At 41.9% G+C, this 23,518-nt stretch overlaps 1 protein-coding gene across 2 annotated transcripts in view; it reads left to right on the plus strand.

Moving 5' to 3' along the window:
- Positions 1–23,518, plus strand: part of SGSM2 (small G protein signaling modulator 2) — a 68,724-nt gene that overhangs the window by 27,252 nt on the left and 17,954 nt on the right. The window contains exons 3-12 of one of the 2 annotated variants that reach the window (XM_010573872.1): positions 9,023–9,185; positions 13,165–13,326; positions 16,262–16,329; positions 16,839–16,984; positions 17,413–17,547; positions 18,001–18,125; positions 19,175–19,242; positions 20,943–21,103; positions 21,659–21,788; positions 23,259–23,393. In XM_010573872.1, coding sequence (XP_010572174.1) covers positions 9,023–9,185; positions 13,165–13,326; positions 16,262–16,329; positions 16,839–16,984; positions 17,413–17,547; positions 18,001–18,125; positions 19,175–19,242; positions 20,943–21,103; positions 21,659–21,788; positions 23,259–23,393 — 1,293 coding nt within the window. The remainder of the gene's footprint in view (positions 1–9,022; positions 9,186–13,164; positions 13,327–16,261; positions 16,330–16,838; positions 16,985–17,412; positions 17,548–18,000; positions 18,126–19,174; positions 19,243–20,942; positions 21,104–21,658; positions 21,789–23,258; positions 23,394–23,518) is intronic. The other variant, XM_010573873.1, reaches the window with a different exon arrangement.

Below are 23,518 nucleotides of genomic sequence, written 5' to 3' on the forward strand. Positions count from 1 at the left end.
CTAGTATGCCGGTACAGCTGGGTATCTCATCTACTCAGTAGGCATTTCTCAATGACATAGCATGCTATAACTTGGTAATAAAATTGGTTTCAAACTGGGCAGACCTGTGATTAGCTAGGTAAAGCAACAGTAGCTGGAGATCGTGAGCATCTGATTGCTTCTTTATCATTGTCCTCTTTTCACTTGTTCTTATTTTCTTCAACCTCATGAATTCAATTCCCTGTGCATAGTTTCCATGAAAACAAGGTATTTAGCTGCGGTATTTCTTCCTGTCTAAGGAAAATTTTGTCTGCTAAATAAAGCCCATAAATAATCCTTCCACAAGCCTTCTTTTCTCTGCTTACCACCCTTCCAGCCCCATCCCTCCCTAGAGCTCTCTCTTATTTCACACTCCATTAAGTCATGTCAAGATTTTCATAAAGGCAAAAAAAGAGAAAACTGAACTTGTTTACCGGACCCTGCAAGAAATAGCCTTGTTGAAGTCATAAAAAAGTGACATTTTCCAAAGCTTGTTGGGGACCATGATTATTTGGACTGTAAATCAATAACATATCTGCACTTCATTAAATTCAGTGGTGGATACTGCAGGGCATGTTCCTCAAAACTGGCTGGAGTTAATGAATTTTTAGATGGCTGCTGTTAGCTGAACCATACAAGGGAATTACCTGAGCTGTGTTGATTTATTCTAAGTGCAGTGCTGCTCTTCCAATCTATATGTAATGAATATCTGTGTTTTTCTGTAGTCAGTTTTTGTATATATTTATTGTTGTAAGTATAGTGACAGTAGGCGGGCTCAGAATCGCATTGTTCTATGCTCAGAAAGCTTACAGTAGTTATTCACCTGTGTGCATGCATACATATAAATAAAAACATGTGTATGTGTGTACAAACTACCTGTTTGCACACAAAACTACCTGTTGATGTCTTTCTGATGTTATCCGTTCCTCCAGAAACAGCTAAACCTTCATCTCTTTTTATGTCTTTTTAGAGTGTCAGATTCCAAAAAGGGAAAAAATAGTTCATTGTCTTTAAAATAGGTAAATAACTTCATTTTCCTGTCCCAAAGGTTCTTCTAACTATAACCCCTAAAATGTTTTGTGTGTTATCTTTTTAGGCAGCAATCTGAGCTCTGCATTCTGCAGTTTGCAACTCCAGGGGGATTACCTATTTTTGGTTTCTCAAAAATAAAGAAAAGTGGGTTTGCATAAACCTGATTTACCTAATCCTCCAGCCCTCTTCCCCCAGAATACTTATCTGTCAAGATTTTTTTTTCACACACCCCAGCTCTACCATGTATTCTTGATGTTGTCTCCATCGCATGCTGGTTGGGTTTTACGCATGTGTCGCTGAGTGTGGTTGTAATACATAATCTGTATTGATTTCAACTGTTTGAAAATGTATGCTGATGCATTGTGGAAATGGAGGAGTGTTTGTGCACACCATACCCTTGTGTGTTCAGTTAAAATTTCTTGTCATTTCTGACACCGTCCAGCAGAACAATAGGAGGGGTATATATTATATTCAGGGTAAATGAGCAAGTTCAGTTTGTTTTCACCTGTTCCCACAAGCCTACAAGATGAATGCTGAGAGCCTGCCATGGAGGATTGATTTAAATCCAAGAGCTGCCTAAGAAACAATGCTAATTCCCTTGCAGATTACCAGAACGCAAGGAGTGTAAGCAGCCTGACTGCAAAGCAATGGGTTTGTGGAGGCCTTCCTGCACAGAAAAGGAGAGACTTTCCTGGGGTGACTTGGAGGTTTTCAGGAAGAAGAGTTTGTAAATGCTAGTTTATTTCACTGTAAAAAGTGTGCTTTTACTGTTTCAATGCAATGCTTAGAAAATAGAAATCTAATTTTTGTGCTTGGTTTAAAACAGACGAGAAACAAAAAGAGAAAAGCTAAGTGGAGCTAAGGAGATGTCCTCAAATACCTTGTATTTTCTCTCTGTAAAGCCATTTGAGCACCACTGTCAGGGTCCTCTCATGCCTTTTAAAAGATTCTGCAGCTTGAGGTGATTCTTCTGCAAGTTTGTTCAGGACGTGTTAAAGTTTCCTTTTTGACTGAGCTTGGCTGTGTGTGCACGTGCAGGAGAATGTGGTTGTGGGTGATGTTGACACAGTGCAATGAGATCACTGTCTGCCTTTGCACACACAGTAAGCAAAAAGCCCTCCTTGACTCTTCCAGGCAGCTGACCTCTTTAACCAATGTGCTGTGAAGCTCTTGTGCCCCTTGCTGTGTTGGAGGGGTGCCTTCCTGCTGTCGTCCGCTACGGAGGTGACATCTGTACGGTCCCCTGGGTTGGAATAGGAGGGCATCTGTGTTGCAAGATGTACTGCCCTCCTTGAATGCTTCATCGTTTAACTGGATAAAAGCCACTTTGTGTTTGAAAGCTAATTCAGATTAGGTCAGATGTGAATGTGAAGTCAGTTAGCTGTTCTGGAATAATTCCCTTGTATGAAGGAGCCTGGAGAGAAAAGCTGGAGACAGACAGTACTGTTAGCCTCAGTCTGTGGGTGAAGTAGAGGAGAATGAAGTGACTTGAAGGTCACACAGGCTGGCACTGTACCCTGAACCCAGATCTGAGGGTGCCTTACACATAGAACTGGACATGGTGCGTCAGTCTCTCATCCCATGGAACATACGTTTTGAGGCAATCCAGCAGCTAATTCCAGTGTCTCTCCCCTTGCAAATAACCACTATGCGTGTATTACAGTCAGTTGGGGACTGATGTTATGCCAAGTCCTTGTGATGATAAATGTCACAATGGAATAATTAAATATTGGTGCTTTAGGGACAGTCACTGTGGAAATTGCCCTCTGTGGCAGGTGCAACATTTATTAATAATTAAAACTGTGCCTGCTGTGCTTTTCACTGAATTTGTTTCATTAATATTTTATTGTTTTAAAGAAAGAAAAAAAAACAACAGCAAAGGTGGGAAGAGAGCCTGTTTCCTAAGCAACAGCAATGCACTTTGCAGTTATTTTTAAAGGCAGGTTGCTTCATTTAAGATTTGGAACCAATTATTGCTGCATTGCTTCAGGCATCCAGAAAGCTGCTTTTCTTTTTTCATTTTCTTTATTTCTAATTGAAAGACAGTGCAAAACAGTAGCTGGGTTAAGAGTTGTTGTGGTGGTTGCTAGACAGGATCTATGACTGTGATGTGAAGAACATCCCTACGCTGTCATCACTCTTTGTTCTTCCCATGCTGCTCTACCTGGCCTTGCAAAACCCCATGGGCAACCAAACAGTGCTCGCCCCCGCTGCTGCTTCTGTGTTAGATGCACAGATGCGCTCTCTTCCTTTGAGTAGAAACAGCCTTGTTTGCACAGATGTCATCGGCGCTGGGTTCCCACTTGTCTAAGACCACAGGCATTGCCTTTGCCACCTACAGATGTCCTTTGATTGCAGCGGATGTTTCCTGGTATAAGCTGATTGCTGAGAGGGGTCAAGCAGGGATGTGTCTATGTGTCCTGGTCCTCCTTGCAGGAAATAGTGCCATGCTGAGGCTTTTGTGCATAATGTGGGTGAAAAAGCAAGGGAGTGGTTGTCTTCTGAGGCAGTAGTTCTGGTTGGGAAGTATACCAGTGTGGGAAGCAGTGTGAGACTTGCTGCTTGGTAGCCTTGTTTGATGCAATCAAGCTCACGTCCTAAGAGAACAGGAGTCTGCAAAAGCTGAGGCCATTGGCACTGTTCCATTGTTGCCATACAACATGTCAGTGAGTCTGGTTTTTGCTTTTCCTGGGTTAGGGCTCCTCTGGGTTCAGCCGGGGCAGGGCCCTTTTTGCAAACAGCAGTAAGAAATGCTAGGACAGTTACTCCAATATAGCCCAGGGCCAGCTGCAACAAAGCCCTAATCATGGAGGGGTTGTTGGTGTTCTCTTTGGAATAGGATGGAGAGGAGAAACACAGTGACTTACTGTCCAACTCACAAGGGGACAAGGCTGAATAATCTTTCTTCTCTGCTTCCAGATAAATCTACTTACAGATAAAATGCTGATAAGCGCCTTGATCCTCAGTTCCTGATAAGTCTTTTAAGCGTTCAAGAATGCTGTTCTCTTACTGCAAAAAGTGGGATAAATTTATATATATTTTCTTCTACTTTTTATCAGTCTTACCTATGTGTGTTTGTTTCTCAGTATGTGTTTATACACTGCTTGATGCAATGGGACCTTAGTGTAATACCGAAAGTAAATAACCGTTTTTTTTTAAATTTAGGATACTCTATTTATCCATCCAAACATGAGTTTCTTGGCGCTGTTTAAAGTGAAACTGGGAGGTAATAAGCAATTAAATGAGAGATCACAAAGAAGGGTGAATCACGCTATTTTTTTTCAGAGAGATAGTGGGTGTAAAAGTGTATGAATACCTTCTTGTACCACTTAGTAAGGCTTTATTTGGGTTACAGCAACATGGAAATAACATAGATGGGCTGGTATTTCTTTTGTCCACTTTCTAACACAACAGCAACTTTGTCCATTTGCCCTCGGAACAGTAGAGGGTGTGGATATGCAAAGCATGAGCATTTATGCCGAAGACATCAATTGAATGCTGTGACTGCTCAAATGCTCTTATTTATTAAAAAAAAAAAAAAAGCCCTGCAACAAAACAAAAGAAAAAAACAAGTCCTTCGTTATCAGTAAGTACATGAGACATGCTATTTCATTTATACCACCTGTACTGCTTGCCAAGCTCCTGAGTTACTCATTTATTGGAGGATGGCTATGTGTGTGTACGGTTTTCCTGTGTTTATTTGAATTGTCCCTGTTGTTCGAGTGTTGGAAGAAGCTGGTCACCGCACAGTGCATCATGATCCTGTGCTTTTGGAAAGCTTGGCAACAGCATTTACATGACATGTTTTAGATTAGGCAGCTTGAAGAGAGACTTGTTAAGACAGTACATGTTTCTTGCTTCATTTTAAGTTGAAATTGGAGTTTCAGTTGCGGTGCTTCTCATATAGGTTGTGCAATAAGGGAATATATCAAATTTATTCTGAAGAAGTTGCAGTCTAAAACTTAGGACTAGGAAGGAGGAGAAGAATGAATGTTGACTTCTCTATTTTACAGAGAATGAATTCAGGGTATACAATTAGAAGACTTGGCTTTGCTAACTCAGGTTAGTTGTATCTCAATAAAAATCGTTAAAAATGAACAATCCCGTATCCCCAAGCCATCAGTATTTAATTTCACTGGCTGTCTCATCAGGAAATTAGGGCTTTCCATGGAAATTTTATCTTCTGTCAGATTTTATCCAATGTTACTTGCTTAAAAACATATCTGCCTTCACAGTTGAAAGCAAAATAATGGCATGGTTATCCCACAGCACATTTCCAATTTGTTTTTGTAGTGCTGTTTTTTGCACTCAAAGAGCAAATGGTTGTGCTTTCTGAACACGCATTAGGTTAATTTGTGTAGTGAGTGATAGCAGGAAGCCAATTAGAGTTTTCTCTTTTCCAGTGTGATAAGACACAAAATGTGAAGTCATTAATACTTCATAAATGCTTCTCTTAATTTTTTTTTTTTGTTCATTTAGCAGGTCATTCTTTAGTCTTGCAAAGCAAAGAAATAGGGTAGCAGTGCTGGAGATGAAGGGGATGTTTTTACTAACACTGTTCAATACAGACAACATTCTGTGATCCCCCAACTGCTGTAGCTTCTAGGCTAGCTAAATGCAGGAGGTGTTTCTGCATGCCGTTCAGTCTTGCCTGGGACTTAGGTTAGTTTTCAGGGACTGAGCAGTGAGGAGAGGTCTTTTTCAGACACAGGCTTTCAGGTATTATGGGATTTGGAGGCCATTAAGCACAATAAGGAGGGGGAGTCTTCAGGAAATGCTCAGCACCTGACAGTATTGGGCTTAAAGTGCAACAAAATAACTGCCTTCTTTCAAAATTAGCTGCCGAATCTCGGGAGAGATGCAATGTGTATCAGAGCAGATGGAGTACCATTTGTCACTCATAACAAAAATGTAATGTGGCAATTCTAACTGCAATTTACCGCAGGACTGCCTGCTGTTATTAAATGCAGGACAGCATTGCTCAGATGCTGAACTTAAACCCTTCTGTAAGGGCTGGCATACCTGCGTGGGTCTCAGCGAGTGCACACCTTGCAGATAAAGTTGGGGTTTTCCCCCTCCCTATGAATGAATTGGTCTGTTCTCCTTCATACCTTTTTATGGACAGTGTTGACTGGGTGAGTCGTCTGCAGTCTCGATTTAAAAGCTGATAGAGAAGGCTTGTTTTTTATTTTGTTGGGGTTTTTTTATTTGTATTTATCTTATTTCTTTTTCCTGCAGCAGGTTACATGAGACCTGGTTAGATTTCTGATGCACAGTCTTGCAAGGCTGAAATAGTGCAATGCGGTCTTTTACTGATGACCATCAGAGCATGTTACAGTAAGGTTTGCAAAATGAACCTCACAGATGGATCTGTTGTAGTTGTAGGTCTGGCTGCATCTCTATTCCCTTTCAGGCTGTAGTAGTATTACATTTTCTTCTGAGTTCATAGGCCTTTTAATCTTTCTGTCCAAAGCTAGATGATGGACTGTCCTGGTTTCAGCTGGGACAGTGAATTTTCTTTGTAGTAGCTGGTATAGTGTTATGTTTTGGATTCCTTCTGTTGGAAGGTGAGCCTATCTTATCAGGTTTTATGGCTTTATTGTCTTGTAGTGATCTCCAGTGCTTTGGGAGGGCTTTATCTTCCCTAGCATAATTGTTCAGTTTCCTATTTGTTTTCCAGTAGCCCCTATGATTTTAGGCCAGCAAGTGTCCTAACAACTGGTTCATCTTCAGTACCTGTGGTTGCAGAGTAACTTCATGCCAGTCACAGGTGATGCTGTCTTTTCCCGAGGTCTGTCACTTTGTTCCCTAGCTCCTAATCATGATGCCTGAGTTGCAGTTGATTCCTTAACAGATCCAGTAGCCAATGGCTATTGCTTCTCCAAGCTCTACATCCTACCACATCAAGATGCACGGTTGCTGGGTACATGGGCATCTTACCCTGGAGATCTTTGTTACTGATGCAAAGCCTTGAACAAGTCATTCTTCTAGGAGCTTGCCCCTGGCGCTTGGAGAATTTTCTAGGCTGGAACATGGATGCCCACAACATAATTTGATTAAGGTGTGCTAAGCATTTCAAATCAGAGAGTCTATCCAAGTGGTGGTGGAAGCTCATTACAGGTCTAGCTATTTGTAATTGTGTTTGAGGTGACAAACCCAGCGTAACAGAGAACGGTGTGAATATGCAGAGAGCCTGGAGCAACTGCAATCTGTGGACCACTCATCAGTGGAGAGTGAACTGAAATGTCCGGTGGTGATGTTTAAGTTCACTGTTATTAATCCATGTGTTCCTAATGTGAAGGAACAGAGGGAGGATTGAGTGGGATGATGTTAGAAGTCTCCTATCTTTGCTGTTTTCACCAGAAAGAAAATGTCTTTCCTGTAATCTAGGTGAGTGGAAGGCATCATCGTTGTACCACTTCCCAGCAGAGTTTGTTTCCACCCAGCTGTCACGCTGCTGTGTTTGATACGTGTTCCCTTCTATTAACACAGTAAAACAACCAAGCTTCTCCACCCAGCCAACTCAAAAATCCACTTCCCTCAGTGAGACTTGTTTCAGAGTTCAGGAATATTAAAACACACACACACACACACACACACACACAAATACCCCCCAAAAACCAGCTCAGCTCAGCTGTGACCTAGCTGGACTCCAAATGCCTGTGGGTTATATGTCTTCTGAAGAAAGCAAAGCTCTGGCTTTGATTCTTGTACATCTCTCCTCAGCCTCTTCATCTCTCTAGGTTTCGTATTAGTCACCATGTAATGAGAGATCTGCAGGCAGCAGTACTCTAGGAGCAGTTTGTGGCTTTGTCTTGAATATCCCATTTGAAACAGTGAAACACATAATAAAAGCAGCTTTAACTCTCCTGATACAGCCTTACCGTCCTGTAGGTTTCCATGTATACCGTAGTCTCATTGCATCGGAGTTCCTTCCCAATTGTGTTAACCAATGAGATAATAATGTTTGCATGTCTCATGCTCTTTTCATAGTCTTCCCTTTGCTGGAGGAGAATGGAATACATAAGGCAGTTGAGGGGGAGGGGGTTGGTAGATGTTTTTTGTTATTTTCATGCCTATTTCCAATGAGAGGTGGCATAATGAAAGTATCTCACTTCCATTTGGGACGTGAAGAGTTAATATTTTAATAATTGGAAATAAAAGGATGATTTGTTCTAGCCTCTTCCGCAAATCAAGATCTTGTGGCAAGGAAAGCTGTGTGGTCACTAGATAGATTAAATGATACACAGCAATCGACTGCATGCCAGTAGTTGGTTAAATACAGCAATTTCTCACGTTCTGCATTCAGAGATCAGTTCAGGTTTGAACCTGAACTCTGTATAACTTACATGAGATGTATTCTTGCCAGTATCATTCTTCACAGGCCAGTGCTAAAATTCCTACAACATGGTTTTAAAAATGAGTAGCAAATAACAGGAAAGTATGACCTCCAATTAGTCCTTTTCATTGCAAACACCCTACCATATGGAGAAATACAAGTGGGAGAAATGGATGCAGCAACTCACAAAGATAAACAGGAGCCTCTGCTCAAAACAGAGATCATCAGTAAAAGCAGATTTCTAGCTCATTATATCTTGAGTTGGGGAACCTGGTTCTGCTATGAAGAGTTGAGAAGAGGTTTTGACTTTGGCTTCATTTTCAGTTGAATCGGGAATTCTTTCACAGTGACATGCGTAAAATGGGGTGAAAATACTGGGAGATATTTCAGTCCTTGGTTCATTTATATACTGACGTTACCTGCAACTCAGAAGGTGCTTATTGTTGCTGATTAGAGACATGCTTGTGTCATCTGATTTTGAGATCTAGTCTGTCTTTCTGTCTGTCTCTTCCCCTCCTTCCTCTGTTCTCTTGACTCCACACCTGACCAGTGGGTGTTAGCAGATGGCATTCACCAAAGAGAAGACTGAAGGACAGCAGTACCCATAACTTTATCTCCTTCCATTTCTTGCAGGTGTTGTGGAAGCGTGTCTCCTGCACATGCTGAAGCGCAGGGCTGCTGGCTTCCTGCGGACTGACAAGGTGGCTGCACTGTTCACCAAAGTTGGCAAGACATACACAATAGCTGGAGACATATGCAAGAAAGTGCAGGAACTGCAGCAGCAGGTAGAAAGCAGGTGAGGCTGAGGTCTCTTTATCAGCAAAATTCTTATGATGTGCGTGCAGCATGGAGAGGATACGGAGACTGCTTGGTAAATGCAAAGGGGTCTTCCTTGGCCACGTTTGTTAAAGCTTTGTCTCTTTAGTGTCTGTAACTATTAGGCAAATGTTTTTGTTTGATCAAGCTGACAGCTAGCAAAGGGACAGAGGTTGGGAACTGGGTCTTTGGTGTTTCGTTTTGCTTCTCAGTATAGCGGATCTGCGCATCCAGTCCACATAAAGCAACAAAAGTGAATAATAACTGGTGATTTTAGAGAATGCTCACAGTCAGGGTGTGGTGGACCAGTTTGGACTGTTGGTGGGAAGGGATGTGGATGGCAAGAGGAACTGAAGAACAGACTTACTGGAAAAGCTGTTTGGCATGTTCCTTGCCAAACCAGTATCGGAAGATTTGTGGGTATTATGGTAGAAATAAGTTAATGGATACAAAGAATGATAGGAGGAAGGATGAACTCAAGAAGAGGTGGTCAGCAGTGAGAGGCTGATTATAGGAAAGCAGTTAAGTACATGCTGGACTTGAGCACAACTGAATTCGTTGTGGAGTCAAGGACTTGAGATTGCTGAAAGTCCTGAACTTCTTGCTAGTGCTAAGTAGTGCAATTAAAATTTTCCATGTGGTTCTGCTGACTGAATCACAGTGCATGAGCCTGTGGGATGACTGTCTTTTCTTGTAAACTCAGGACAGGAGCATTTTTTGTTCTGTTTGTAGACAGTAGTGCAGTGGAACTGCTAAGCCTTAAGACGTCTTTGTACATTGTAGGAACTTTTAGCCTCTTGATCAACTTGCTGTATGAAGGGCTTTGTCAAGAGAGCTTAACTTTTTGTTGCACTGAAGTCTTCAATTATTGACAGTTGTTTAAATTGGCACTTATACTTACATTTCTGTTTAATAAAGATAAATGCCAGAAAATTAGACTTATAATTATCAGACTTCATTATGTAGTTTTTAACAGATTGGTGCCTATTTTTGATATTTTCTTTTAATTGTGTACCTACTGATATAGACTGGAATTTTATTAATTTTAGTTTTTTAAATGTTGGGAAGAAGGATGCTTTCTCCTGAAAATTCACCAGCCTTGCTCCTCAGTTAAGAGCCCGCATGAACCCCACTCTAACCACCAGAGACCTTTGGCTTTGTCCTCTAACAGAAAGGAGCAAATGAACTTAAATTCTGTGGTTTCTCTTGGAAAAACTTTGTGTGTTTTTTCAGCTATTAACAACCACAAATTTTAAGTGCTGTAGAAAATATGCACAGCAAAGAGACTCTATTAGGAAATACTGCAGGGGGTGGACTCACTTCGCTGAACATATAAAATGAGACAGAAGCACTGCAGCAGTCTAATTGCTCCTGAGACTGTGGCTTAAGAACGCCCCTCTTTAGGATGGAGTTAAGCACATCTGAATTCCTCTGATGTCAGTGGTGTCATGTGTATTTCTTGACTTGGGATTGTCACTGTGTGTGTGTTGCCTTGTAGAGGTGCTGTCATGGCCTAATGGAGGACTAGGAACTGTGTAAATGCAGAGAGGAATTACAGATCTCACTCAGAACAGCACCCAATTAACGTATTTACTCTTTGTAATTGAACGCTTTCCTGAAAGGGGACCTGAGTACTGTCAAAGCACAGGATCATTTGAGAACGTGCATTTTCTACTGCAGATTGTTGAAGATGTCAGGGTTTCTCTCCTTATTAGGACAAAATTGAACCTTCTTTTTCTGCTATTTTAAGGTGCAAGTTTTCTGGGAAAGAAATAAAGGGGGTTAGTCCTCCCTTGTCAGCCCTATGCAGTACATGGAGAGTACAAGTAGACAGCAGTACTGTGCAGAAGTAGGAAGCTCTCCCCGTGCTCAGCTTTATAGTTCACTTTCTCCTGCAACTGTATTATATTACCTGATGCAGGAGCACGGGCCCATCACAAGATGTCATCACATGCTGTGGCAGGGCTGGCACAGCTTCACCACCAGCTATGCTATGGACACATGGCTTAGCGTGTTACATATTTCAGGAGGAGAGGATCTGGGGCAGTGCCCCACCAGTGCTGTCATGGGAGACTCACGTTGGCTGGTACCACCTTATAAAATTGTGCATTGTGACTTGCTGCTGCATATTAGGTATTCAGTATGGAGTAGTGTTGTCATCTTGTCTTACATAACTCATGCCGCAGGCAAAGCTAGTGGGGAGGGAGGAGGGGAACACAAATTCACGTTTCAGCGACTTTGCTAGGCAGCAGTAAAGAGAAATGGAGAGAACAAACCCATTTTCCTTTTTGTGGGTCACCTTTTAGAAACTGGAAGGCTCAGGGCAGCACATTCAGCTTCAAAATCAATCTCTGGTTCCAAATCTGTTCAGGCTGTTAATTATCTCAACAGTGACAAGCAATAATTTGTGTCAGTGCCACTGAAGAAGTGAAGGGAGCATTGTTGTCAGTATGAAAATGTATTTTGGACACCAGTACTCAATGGATGAGAGGTGGATGCTCACTGTGGCAGGACACCCAGCATGGATAAGAGCACACGTTGTGCTGAGAAGGCACGAAGCTGCTCCTTGGCATGACGCAAATTGCAGCTCCAACCATGCGAAGCTGTGCAGTGGCATGGCAGGAAGTATGCCATACTGGGGTCTGCAGAGAGAAGTACGTGCGGCAAAACACCTGCCCACAGCATGCCTGGGGCACAACATGCCACTGTCCCTCATTGGACTGGGGTCAAGTAGATTTATTTGGGCAGCAGATAAGAGAGGAATGACAACTTGCCGCATGGTTCAGAGACCACTGTCCTGAGCAGCCCCCATGTTCTTGTTTACAGCCGCACTTGGGAAGTGATTCTGCTTTTTGTATAGCCAGCTTGCCATCCTGCCATTAAAAGGCAGCATTAAGCTCCTCAGTCTGAGGTGGACCTGCTGCTGTGCTGACTTACGCTGGAGGAATAAGCAGTGGGTCTTGGCAGTAAGCAAGCTCCCAGCTGGCTTTGGATGCTCATTTGCTATAGTTCTAGTTTCTCAGTTTGCTGTTGCTTCTCTCTTAGGTGTCTTGTTGTCACTCTGTAGGTGGTAGGAGGTAGGATCTCACTGCCAGGATGGTAGCACAGACTCTGCTATAGCTATATATGGTGCTTTACAGAGACAACGAAAAGATGGGCCTGTGCCCAAGGATTGCCGGATGATCGTATAGCAGGAGGTCCCTGGAAAAGCTCTGCCTGTGTTATCTCAAATCCTACTCCATGCTTCTGGTCTCAGTGGGAATATCTCATGCTGAAACAGCCGTGTGCTTTCTTGGGGTCATGGCTAGCTTCAGCCTGAAGGTACCAGACAAAGCTGGGAGGCAAGAATCTTCTTTTTACCATCCTCCCTTGGGCTTTTCCAACTAAGTGCGAAGCTTGCTTTGATAAGAAGCAAACTTCTGTTCATCAGGTGCTACTTATTTTCTGCTACACTTTGCATTTTGTTGTTTTTTCATTCTTTTGGAGTGTATGGTCTGCAGTGAATTTACAGCCTATTCATTTCAGCCTAGTATGTGGGAGTTTTAGAGGAGCACAAATGTTGGGCTTTTCCTAAAGCTCCAGAAGTGGAAAAGGTATTTTTGGTAGGTGACTACCTAGCCTGAGGGCCTGTTTGGGGGCTTTCTTTAGAGCTTGTTTAGCATCTGTCTGTGAATTAGATAATCTTTATAGACTTTTCCTATTCACAACTTGGAACTGAGGCATCCTAAATCTTTAGAGTGATGATTTTCAGAAAATCCCACATGATGGACTAACTAAAACTCCGCACCCCAGTGGTAGCGAGTACTAACACAGTAATGTAGACAGCTAGTACACAGATACACATTTGTCAGATACGTGTTGTGTGTTCCAACACCTCTCCACGCAGTCTTTCACTGGAGAGCTTTCTGTGAGAAGAGTCATCTGAATTCTGACTACTTTTACTTTATCTCCTTTTGCAGGAAAAATCAGCCAAATGGGCAGGAACCCCTCAAGAGGCAGGGATCAACCACAAGCAAAACACCTGTCCTGACACCTCAGGCCATCAAACACATATGGGTTCGGACAGCATTGATTGAGAAAGTACTCGACAAGATTGTGCAGTATATCGTCGATAACTGCAGGTAAGGAAAGAATCAGAAGCACGGGGATTTGTTGGACTGAGGTGTTTGGGTATCTGCAACAAGGTCTTCTGACAACTTCTGTGATGCAGACTTCTGGTAAGAAGAAAACCAGCTGCACAGGCATTTAGAAAAAAAATGTACTTTTGTTTTGAATCATTGACAGTGTTTCAGACTTAGAAAAATGTTAACAGCCATACAGCTTTCCAGAAATCAGCTAAAAAACTAACTTGAAGTATATTAGGTGCCCAAATTCTAATGGGACCTAGACCTTAGTGGAATAGAAATGTCTTCTAATAGGTCAGGAGTGCTTAATTCACTTATATTAGTTGAAAACAGTCCTTTGGAACTTTAAGATGTCAGGGAGGAAAATGCCCTTTGTAGATGAAAGAAGGGGAAATGAGTTTAGAACAGGATGGGTTAATGGCATAAAACCTTAGGGCTGTGAAAATAGGTTCTTTGAGTCATGGTTCCTTTTTAGAAAAGTCAAGCTTTGTGCAAAGTGAATCTTCCCTTGCAAAACTGAAGAGCACCAATGCTTTATGTATGTAATCCACAGGGACTCCTTAAGAGGAAAAAACAAGTCTTCTCTATTTTATTATTGCTTCCTACTGTCCAGCATTGGCTTTGGTTTCCCAAGAGCTGGTTCTTAACTCTTACTGTTCCTACCCTCCCATAACTGATAAAGAAGAATTATGGGGCACACTGGGGACAATTTCCCATAAGAAGAGAAAGGTAGGAACCCTAAAACTTGATATGGTCCCAGAAAGATACGTCTGTACCCACTGCCATCACAATTTGTTCACAGTGGTGCTCTTGTAATTCTGCACTGGCGGGACACGTTCTTGGCTGTCCAGAGCCCATGGGTCTAAACAAGGGAGAGGAACTTATTTTCACAGTATTTTCCAGGTTTGCATTACTGTTTTCCTTGTCATCAGCTTTATTTTCATGATCTATCTTGCCAATAAAAAGGAGGAGAATGGAAGAAAGGTCTTCTTGCTGTTCAAAGAAAACTATTGCTCTGGGATATCTAATGCCAGTTTGTTTTAAGAGTTGAGTATAGAAGAGACAGCGGGAGGGTTGGCTGTGTCCCAGAGACGTAGTTAATGAAAGCATTTTAGTCTGTTGTATCAAGATGTCTGCTGATACATGGATACAAGGATTTTTTAATTTCTTTTTCCACGTAATTCACCTGGAGATGTGTCAAGAATGTTCAGTCTTAATTGTTCCATTACTGTGTATCATAGATGTTCACCTTACTGCCTTCTCCATCCATTCAAATGAGTTAGGATCAGGTCCTTAATTGCACGTGCGTGATTTTGAGAACCTGACTTAGTGAATAAAGCAAACCTCTTCATAAGGCTTGTTCTCATGTGTTTTTGTGACATTACTGCTCAAATGCTTCATGTTTAAGTCCTTCAGCTCTGCTGTTCTTGATGAAGAGAAGGTGGTTTAGAGTTTGAGCCCCACCTAGTGGGAGAGACAGCAGAGGATAATGACAGTTCAAGAAATTTGGGTGTTTTGATTTTTTTTTTTTTGGCTATGTGGTTTTATAAGTCAGCTTTGCCTGCTGTGATAAGAAGACTTTGGGGGTCATTGCAAGAGCTACTATTTGTAGTAGGTCATTTTTCTTGACAGTGTTTCAAGATTATTCCTCACAGATGGAAGAGATGTTTAAGAATGTGTGGATCTCTTGGTTTCTGTGGAAAACTGACAAAATTGCTTGCACAGAGTTATTGTTTGTCTCCATATTGCATTAGTGGTCAAAGCGCCAAATCAAATATACTGGGTAAACACATTTAGCAAAAGGCAAGCTCCTGCCTCTTGAGCTCAGTTCAAAAATAGATGAGGTAGAATGAGCATACTGGGGGGGAAGTGACTTGCCTGAGATTACACAGCTGATCAAGGGCGGAATATGGATCCAAAGTAGGGGTGGTGGTAGTCTTGTTAAATATAGAAGTCTGGAGTGTATGTTTATTGAACTTGTTGTTCTTGAGCTCCTTTTATGCTCCATGGAGGTCCAGTCAATGTTACTGATGTAGTTTAGGAAATGATCTAATTCTAAAGCAGGTATCTACAATAGGCTAAATTAATTTCTCCATAGCTTTCTTATGATATATTTTAATGACCTTTAAAAATAGTTCAGGACACACCATGTTGTAAAAGCCTTTTTTACCTGCAAACCCAACACAACGTTTCTTCTTTACAAGTTCAGTAGATGAGCCAGTCAAGCTCCATTAGAGCTTTTAGAGGAGATGCATACATAGCTGATTTCTAGGTAATCCTAGCAACTGCTCTTCCTCTACCTGTCAAATTCGGGAAATATATAGGGTTTGGATCCCTTTGGTCCTGCCTCTGTTTAAATACACAGTTTTCTTATCATTCCATTGTGTGGGAGAGTGTATTTGATAATCACAGCAAAATTCTATTGCTGGAATTTTTGTGTTAGAACTGTAACTAACACCAAGCTTTGAAAATGTGTTCTGCTTCAGTACATGCGCAGCACTCCACATGTGCAGCCTAGGTCCTATTTTCAGCCTTGGTAAAACTCTTAGAACTCTAAACTCTTAAATCTTCCCTTTTATATAGGTAATTTAATTGTCTGAATTTGCTCTTGAAATGAGTGTTTGACCTCAGTTTTTAAGTATGAAGTCTGACCTGGAACGTGACTTCGGTAGTCATGCTTCCCCCTGCACATGCAGTCAACTTCCACTGGACTGCTGGGGGGCCACAGCAAATGCTGAAGGAATTGTCAGGTTAATAGCAGCGTGTCTAGCTTCTCTGCCCTTGCCTCTTTTACTTCCTTTGGCATACTTTCTGGTAAGCAGTAACATGTGATATTTTTAAAGTTAATGTTACTCATGTTACTAGGAGGCATAAGAGCTTTTAAAAAATAACTGTTGGTGTTTTTGACTGGGGTCTGATCTTTTATTCCTAGTAAATATTATGAAAAAGAAGCTTTACTGGCAGATCCTGTTTGTGGCCCAATACTGGCTTCTCTTCTAGGTGAGTTCTTGCAAAGTTACTTCTTCTTATGCTAAAGAAAATAAATTGTTTCTTAAATCATTTTGTATTATGACAGTGTTACAAAAGGTGATTTTTATCTCTAGCATGTAGTTTATTTATAATGCAGCAACACAGATGATGTTGTTTTGTTGCTTAGGAGACTAGTAGAGACTGTTCATCTGGTTTTATTATTAATTATTGGATGGATCAGAGAACAGAATGTGAATAGCATTTTACTGAATGCTTGCTAGCAGATTGTAACTACCATGCTGCTATGGCAGGGTATTGTGTCCTACAGGAATATTTTTATACAGCCCTAGATAATAGGACCTGATATGTTATTATATGTATTGTCTACATTATGGGCTGATGCTGTAGGATCATTAAGTGATTGTTAATATTCACATGCTTGAGAAGGAAATCTCGCTTTCAGTACTTGGCCAGCAGGATAAGACCAAGTACGTGTCTGAACAGACTCAGAAGGTTTCTCTCTTGGGCTGTTTTCTTAGTTGGACCATGTGCTCTGGAGTACACCAAGCTAAAAACAGCAGATCACTATTGGACAGACCCTTCAGCAGATGAGCTTGTTCAACGACACCGGATTCATGGAGTACACGGCCGCCAAGACTCTCCTTCGAAGCGCCCAGCCCTGGGAGTAGGTATTTACTGCGTAGCTATTTCTGAGTTAAGGCACAGGTTGATAATAAAAACAATGCCAGGAGGGAGAGATCTGAATCTAGAACAATCTTTCTTTTCTGTAATGGAGCCTTTATCGCAGATTAGAAGTCCATTTGGGCCCAGATGTCCTCTTTATCTGTATGTAGAAAAGTTTGAGATCCAAGAGTAAATTCTGTAGCTTTTGACACTTGTGATCTGACTGGGTAGTTCACAAGAAATTATGAGCTGCCTTGGTCAGGGGTGAGTAAGAGTCTAGGGTATTTCTGTGCAAGGTCTCCTGGCTCAAGAAGAAGTTCCACTCTACAGAGATTGGTCTAAATGGAACTGTTCCTGTTCTGTTGGCCTGCTGGTACAGTCATTCCTGTCCTACCTGATCTGCCTTGACTGTGTTTGTCTGTGTGCTAGGTCCGGAAACGACATTCAAGTGGGAGCACATCAGAAGATCGCTTTGCTGCTTCGGCAAGAGAGTATGTGGAGTCTTTGCACCAGAATTCCCGAACACACCTTTTATATGGAAAAAACAATGTCTTAGTCCAGCCGGTGAGTACATGGAGTTTTGGGCCAACACACACAGCTGCTGCCTGGCTGTGACTTGAGAAGTTGGTAGTATGTGTAAGAATAGGCTTGTTGAGTACTTCCTTAATGTCTTGTCCTCAGGACAGTGCTGCCTTCCCACTTGATTCTATTATGCTGAGGTAAATTAAGATGTGACAAATGCTTTCACTGCCTGACCAATGTGAAATGTGAAGTGGGCCTATAGGTAGGAACAAACATACTGGACTGTATTCATAAACCCAGTGAACCTACTGTGTTTTTTCCACTCTTTCTAATAGCAATATTAAATACCAGTACTTTTGCTGTTAAGGCTTCCCTCAGCAGTTCCTATATAATGCACTGCTCTAGAACTTGTGGGACATAGGAAGGCTGGAACATGACAATTACAGTTGTGCACTTGAGTCACCTGGATTGTCTGTTTGTTGCTTCTGTGAACAGAAAGATGACTTGGAGGCAATTCCTGGGTATCTCTCCCTTCATCAGTCAGCAGATAGTTTGACATTAAAATGGACTCCAAATCAGCTGATGAATGGAACCCTTGGAGATTCAGAGCTGGAGAAAAGGTAGTCATTGCATTCAGGAAAAGATCAGAAGCATTCACGGTGTTTATTTCTTGTATGCTTGGCAATATGACATAAATGTAACAAGGCTGATTTAATTGAAGGGCTTCTGAATAGTGCATAAGTTGAGGTGTCAGACAGCTTGGGTTCTGTTCCTGTTTTGCCACAGATTAAGCAACTTTCCAAAGGTCCTGTAATGCACTTTGATATAAGGCCTTTTCAAAAGGAAAACAAAACCCCACTTTTCTAGGTGTTTGGGAGAAAAGGCTCAACACTACCTTCCATCATTACAATTCTAGTACCTGCCTTCAGAGGGTCATAGATCACTTGGCAAGCATGGCTAATTTCAGCCTCTAGAGAGACCTGCAATGTCATTGTCTTTCGTTAGATCAGTTATTCATCTAATTTGGCATTCTGCTTCAGTAGAAAGACAGGTAAAGTCTTGAACCAGGCAGGTATGCCTCCTCAGGGAATGCTTCCTTCAGGACCAGAACAGTGCTCTCAAATGCTTAATCCACACCATTCTTTTTCTAAAACTTCGTGTGTATTTTTTAATAGAACATCAATGAAGACCTCTACCCTTGCTTTTATTGCTAACCTCTGTCAAGGTTGTTCTCAGAAGGGTTCAGGGCGTTTCATGTTTAATCTGTAAGCTTGAGCCCCAATGGATTTACATGCTGCTGCCCATAAATCACATGAGCAAGACAGAACAGAACCTGGCTGTCCTGAAATCCAGCTACAAGACCATCATGAAGTCTGTGCCCCAGGTGTTTTAATCTTAGCCAGAACATTGTTGTAATCTGGTATGGGGCAGTGGGGGGGAAGGGGAGGTGAAGAGAGAAAGGGAGGTTATGGAAAGGCTGGTGCCAGATGTATCCACTGTGGAGAATTAGTTCCTTTGCCTTTTACTTTATTATTAATTTACCTTAATTGAGCAATTTTAATAAGCAGTTATTAACTTAGCAGAGTCTTTTTATGGGGTGCTTGGAACTGCAAGCATTCCTGAATGTGGAAGAAAAAAATGTTTCCTGCACTCTTTCCTTCCCTATTAGTGTTTACTGGGACTACGCATTAATAGTGCCACTCAGCCAGATCGTCTGCATTCACTGCCATCAGCAACGTAAGCATAAACCTTCTTCTCATGGGGGTGCTACCAAATCCCCTTTCTGCCAGGTGAATGTTAATGCTGCTGCCATTTTATATGGTGCCTGTTAGGGGTTTATTGCAAAAGGAGGCAAACCATTTTTCTTCTTCAGATGTCTTCACTGAAAGGCCTGGTAAGAACTCCTCTGCCTAACACTGCTCTAGTTGTCAATTGCTTTTTATGTTCTTTGTTTTTTCTGTGTGCTTTGTTTTTTTTCCTGAGCATCCGTGCAGAATAGCGCTTATGGGAAACTGTCAGCAGCAGGTATTAAACATAGAAGCTTTGGCTTTATAAGCATGGGCTCCCTCCATTGACCATTACAAAAAAGGAGAGGGGGGAAAAAAAGCAGGTCTGTCAGCCACGTCTATAGTGGGATCATCAACCTGTAGAAAGGGAGTGCGTGTAACCAGAGCCACCCAGTTCTCAGTAGCCCATTCTGCTCAATGTAGGGAGAGGAATCTGGAACAAAATGTCTCTGCCACTGCTTTCCTTACCACAAGTCTTAAGTCAAAATCACAGAGCAAAGACAACATTTAGAAATTTTAACTGGAGTCAGATTTGAGTTAAGGTTGGACTAAAGGACCTTTTGAACTAAGAGTTTGTTTTAGAAGACAGTTATATATATTGCTTTTAAATACATAAGCAGGAGAGCCACTTGAATGATTGCTTTTCCTCTCTCAGTGTCATTAACACTTCTGACTAGTTATGGACATATGGGGATGAGTGTTAAAATCTAGAATCCTAGCTGGTAGAGGATGACAATTGCAATGTTAGTTGAGGTCCATTTGCCTCACTTCGATCAGCTTCCCCAGGACACTTTGTGCCTGTCCAGTATTTCACTGACTGGTCAGATGCATCACCACTCTGCTTTCTGGCAGTTCCATAGGAAAAGGGGAGTTAAATAACAGACATGAAACATGACAGCCTTTGTTGTTCTTCACTGAGAAAGCTGTTTCAGTATCAGGTGCCAGGTATATACGTGATTTTTGTTGTTTGCACAAGATGACAGACACTTGGCTGTCCTGCCATGGCACCTAGCTACCTGACTGGAACTTGCACAGCCACGCTGCAGAATACACCTTGCTCTCAGAGATCCCCCCTTTATCCAGGTGGCTCCAGATGCCTCATTCATTCAGTTTTGGAAAAGGAAATTAAGAACCTAATTCACTTAATTCTTTTGAAAATTGTACAAGATGCAGATCATTATGCTTAAAACGGTATTCAGAGCCCAGGGTGGTTTTTCTTATTTGTGCTAAATTTCTAGTGACAGTGAAGATAGGTGAGAAAAATTTACAACAGAGAATGTGACTTGCTAATTCTCACAAGAATAAAGCTGACAGCCTCTGGTTATATGCATTAGGTTAGTTTTCATTCTAAATTGTGTGTCCTTTGTCAAGTTATGTCATACACCAGAGACTTAGTTTAGTTATTCCTTTATTATATTAGTGTTCAGAATCACTTTAAATGTTTCTGCATGAGGCCTGTCATAGTTTGCTTGTATCTTGAGCTTCTTTAGGACTTAAGGACTGAGATCATCCTTAGATCGCACTGTGATTTACAGAGGTTTGTTTATCTACTTAGAGATGATCACAAATAAAATTTACTTAGAAGGTAAGAGCATAAAGTAGAGGTTCTGATGTAACAGCGTGGACTTCCCTTGTCCTCCTTTGCAGCAGAAAGCAGATGGACATTAGTCTTGGTGAGTCAGGATGGAACTCAGAGACCTCCGCTGCACTTCCCCCAAGGAGGTCACCTCCTCGCATTTCTCTCCTGTCTGGAAAATGGTCTTCTGCCTCGTGGTCAGCTGGAACCACCACTTTGGTCCCAACAGGGCAAGGTACTGCCTTTTTGGATGAGCTGCTTGTAGTAGGTAGGGCTGATCTTAATGTCTTTGTTCAACCAGCATCCTGCTCCACAGAGCCTGGGCATTGATTACCAGCTGCTTTCTAGTAAAGTGGGAGGTAAAATAACTCCATTTAGTCCAATCTGATTCTTATACAGATAGTCTATAGAAATTGTTCATACCTTCATTACCCCATTGAGCAATGAACTGGAATCTGCTGTTCTATCAAAATATGAACCCAAACGATAGGGACCAAGGCTCAAATGGACTGGGACATACTTGCTCTCAGAGGCTTGCATTATTGAAGAAGCTGGTGCCCAACTCCCATGGATTACAAGAAAAAGCTGTGTTCTAAGCACACAGAAGAGTTGTGTTAAGTACCCCTAAACTACCTGCTGTATATGATTCTACTGTTGTTTTCTGCCTCACCTCCTCCCAGCACTGAAAGTTTAGTTTTAAGATTTAAGATGCCAAAGGTCTGAAGTACTTAGTTTGTTGTGCTCTGTTAGTCATTTGTAGCTGAATGTATGGAATCATTATTTTCTCTAGGGTAAGGTATTTCCAAAGCTTCGAAAACGGAACAGCAACAAATCGGTGGACCTAGAGGAAATGCCAGCTGAAGATACTTCTACAGACTATGTGTTCAGAATTATCTATCCAGGACACAAGCATGATAACAGTAAGTGCCTTTGTTCTGCTTTGTTAAAAAAAAAAAAAAGCAACAACAACAACAAACAAACAAAAAACCAAAACAAAGCCCTAAGAAAACCTTGAAGTAATATCCTGGGAAGTAACTGAAGGTAACGGACAAGCCAGGTTTTTGGGGGGGGAGAAGAAAACCTATCACAAAATTTCATTGTGTGATAATTGTGATCAACAGGTACAGCTTACTGTAGGTTTCCTTAATGCAGTGAAGCTTGTTATCTTAGTGGAAGTGGAGTTGAGGTGGGGAATCTTGTTTACATTTACTCTGTGTTTTGCAGAGGAAGTTTTCAAAATACTCCCCTGGGCTTGCAAACTGAGACTAAAACCAAAGATTGCTTGACTAGCAAAGAGCAGTTTTGCTCCTGAAGTGAGGATATTTTTATTGGCCACACTGCTTGCTCATAATGTTGTTATTAGAAGAAAAAAAAACAACCATAAACTCAACTCTTAAAGTACCCCAAGAACTCCCTGGGCTAAGTTTTCCTGGCTTGGAAGCAAGAACTGAACAATGGATAAATAAAGGCCCTTCCAAGGAAACTAAATGAACTCCCAAGCACCAAACCACCTCATGTCATCAGTGAATACAAATTCCTTACATGCAAGAAGGCATTTGAGCTAGTTCTCAAACAGCATGTTCAGTTTTATTCCCCTTGGCAAAGAAGCAAGAATTTCCCAGGAAGATCAGACCCTAAAGTTTACAGGGGATTTGGATTTACTGCTCATGTTGGGTCTTACTGCAGCTGAAAAAGCAGAAATCTCAGCTGAACTCTCCTTACCCCAGGGGACTGAACCACAATGGTGGCCGTGCTTTATTAGGGCTTCTGGATTTGCACAGGTAAGTTCATGCACACACCAGCAAAAGCATGTTCTGCCTTTGCCTGAATCAAGGGGACTGCAGATTCTGTGGGCACATCCAGCACAGACCTGCCTGTTGAGTGCAAGAGCTGGCTCCTGCCTTGGGCTTCCTTAGGAGGAGGCCTGTACCTTGCATGTTTGCAGTGCCAGACGATGCTGGGGAGCAGAATGTTTGCTGTCCAGATATATCTGGCACACGTTTCAGAGTGGAAAAGAGGCCACAGCATTGATAAGGGCATGGTGAAGGAGAAAAGCTAGTCGGAGCCTAGAGTTCCCATGGAGTTTTGCTAAAAAGCATACTCACCTACTGCAGGCTGGCATTGGGACCTTTCTCTATTGCCATGATGTGACACATGATGTGCTCTGGGAATACAGCCTGTGCACAATGAAAAGCTGGCCTGTGTTTGGTGGAGCATACTTTTTTTTTCTGTAAGAAAATCATTTTTCATACCCATTTACAGGAGCTTGTGCCTTCAAGAGGAGGGCAGGGTTCAAGTCCTTTGTCTTTGCTGAACATGTCCTTTTGAGTTTTCCCGCAGAATCGAGTTCTCTCTTCTTATGCTCCTCTTTCACTATTTTCTTTGAGCAGTAACTATTAACTACCACCACTTAGCTGCCAGCCGCTCTACCTCTGTTGACGATGATGAGGAGGAGGAAGATAAGCTACACGCAATGCTATCAATGATCTGCTCTCGGAACCTCACAGCTCCTAATAGGATGAAAGGTTTTTATCCTCCTCCCCCTGTGTCCCAGAGCTCTATTGCAGCTCGTTCCACTGATGCATACAACAGTGTTGGCATTATTACAGGGAAAAACATTTCACTCACGCCATGAGATCTGGAGATTAAG

This window comes from Haliaeetus leucocephalus, unplaced genomic scaffold (assembly GCF_000737465.1).
Source record: "Haliaeetus leucocephalus isolate CR32 unplaced genomic scaffold, Haliaeetus_leucocephalus-4.0 Scaffold395, whole genome shotgun sequence".
NCBI lineage: Eukaryota > Metazoa > Chordata > Aves > Accipitriformes > Accipitridae > Haliaeetus > Haliaeetus leucocephalus.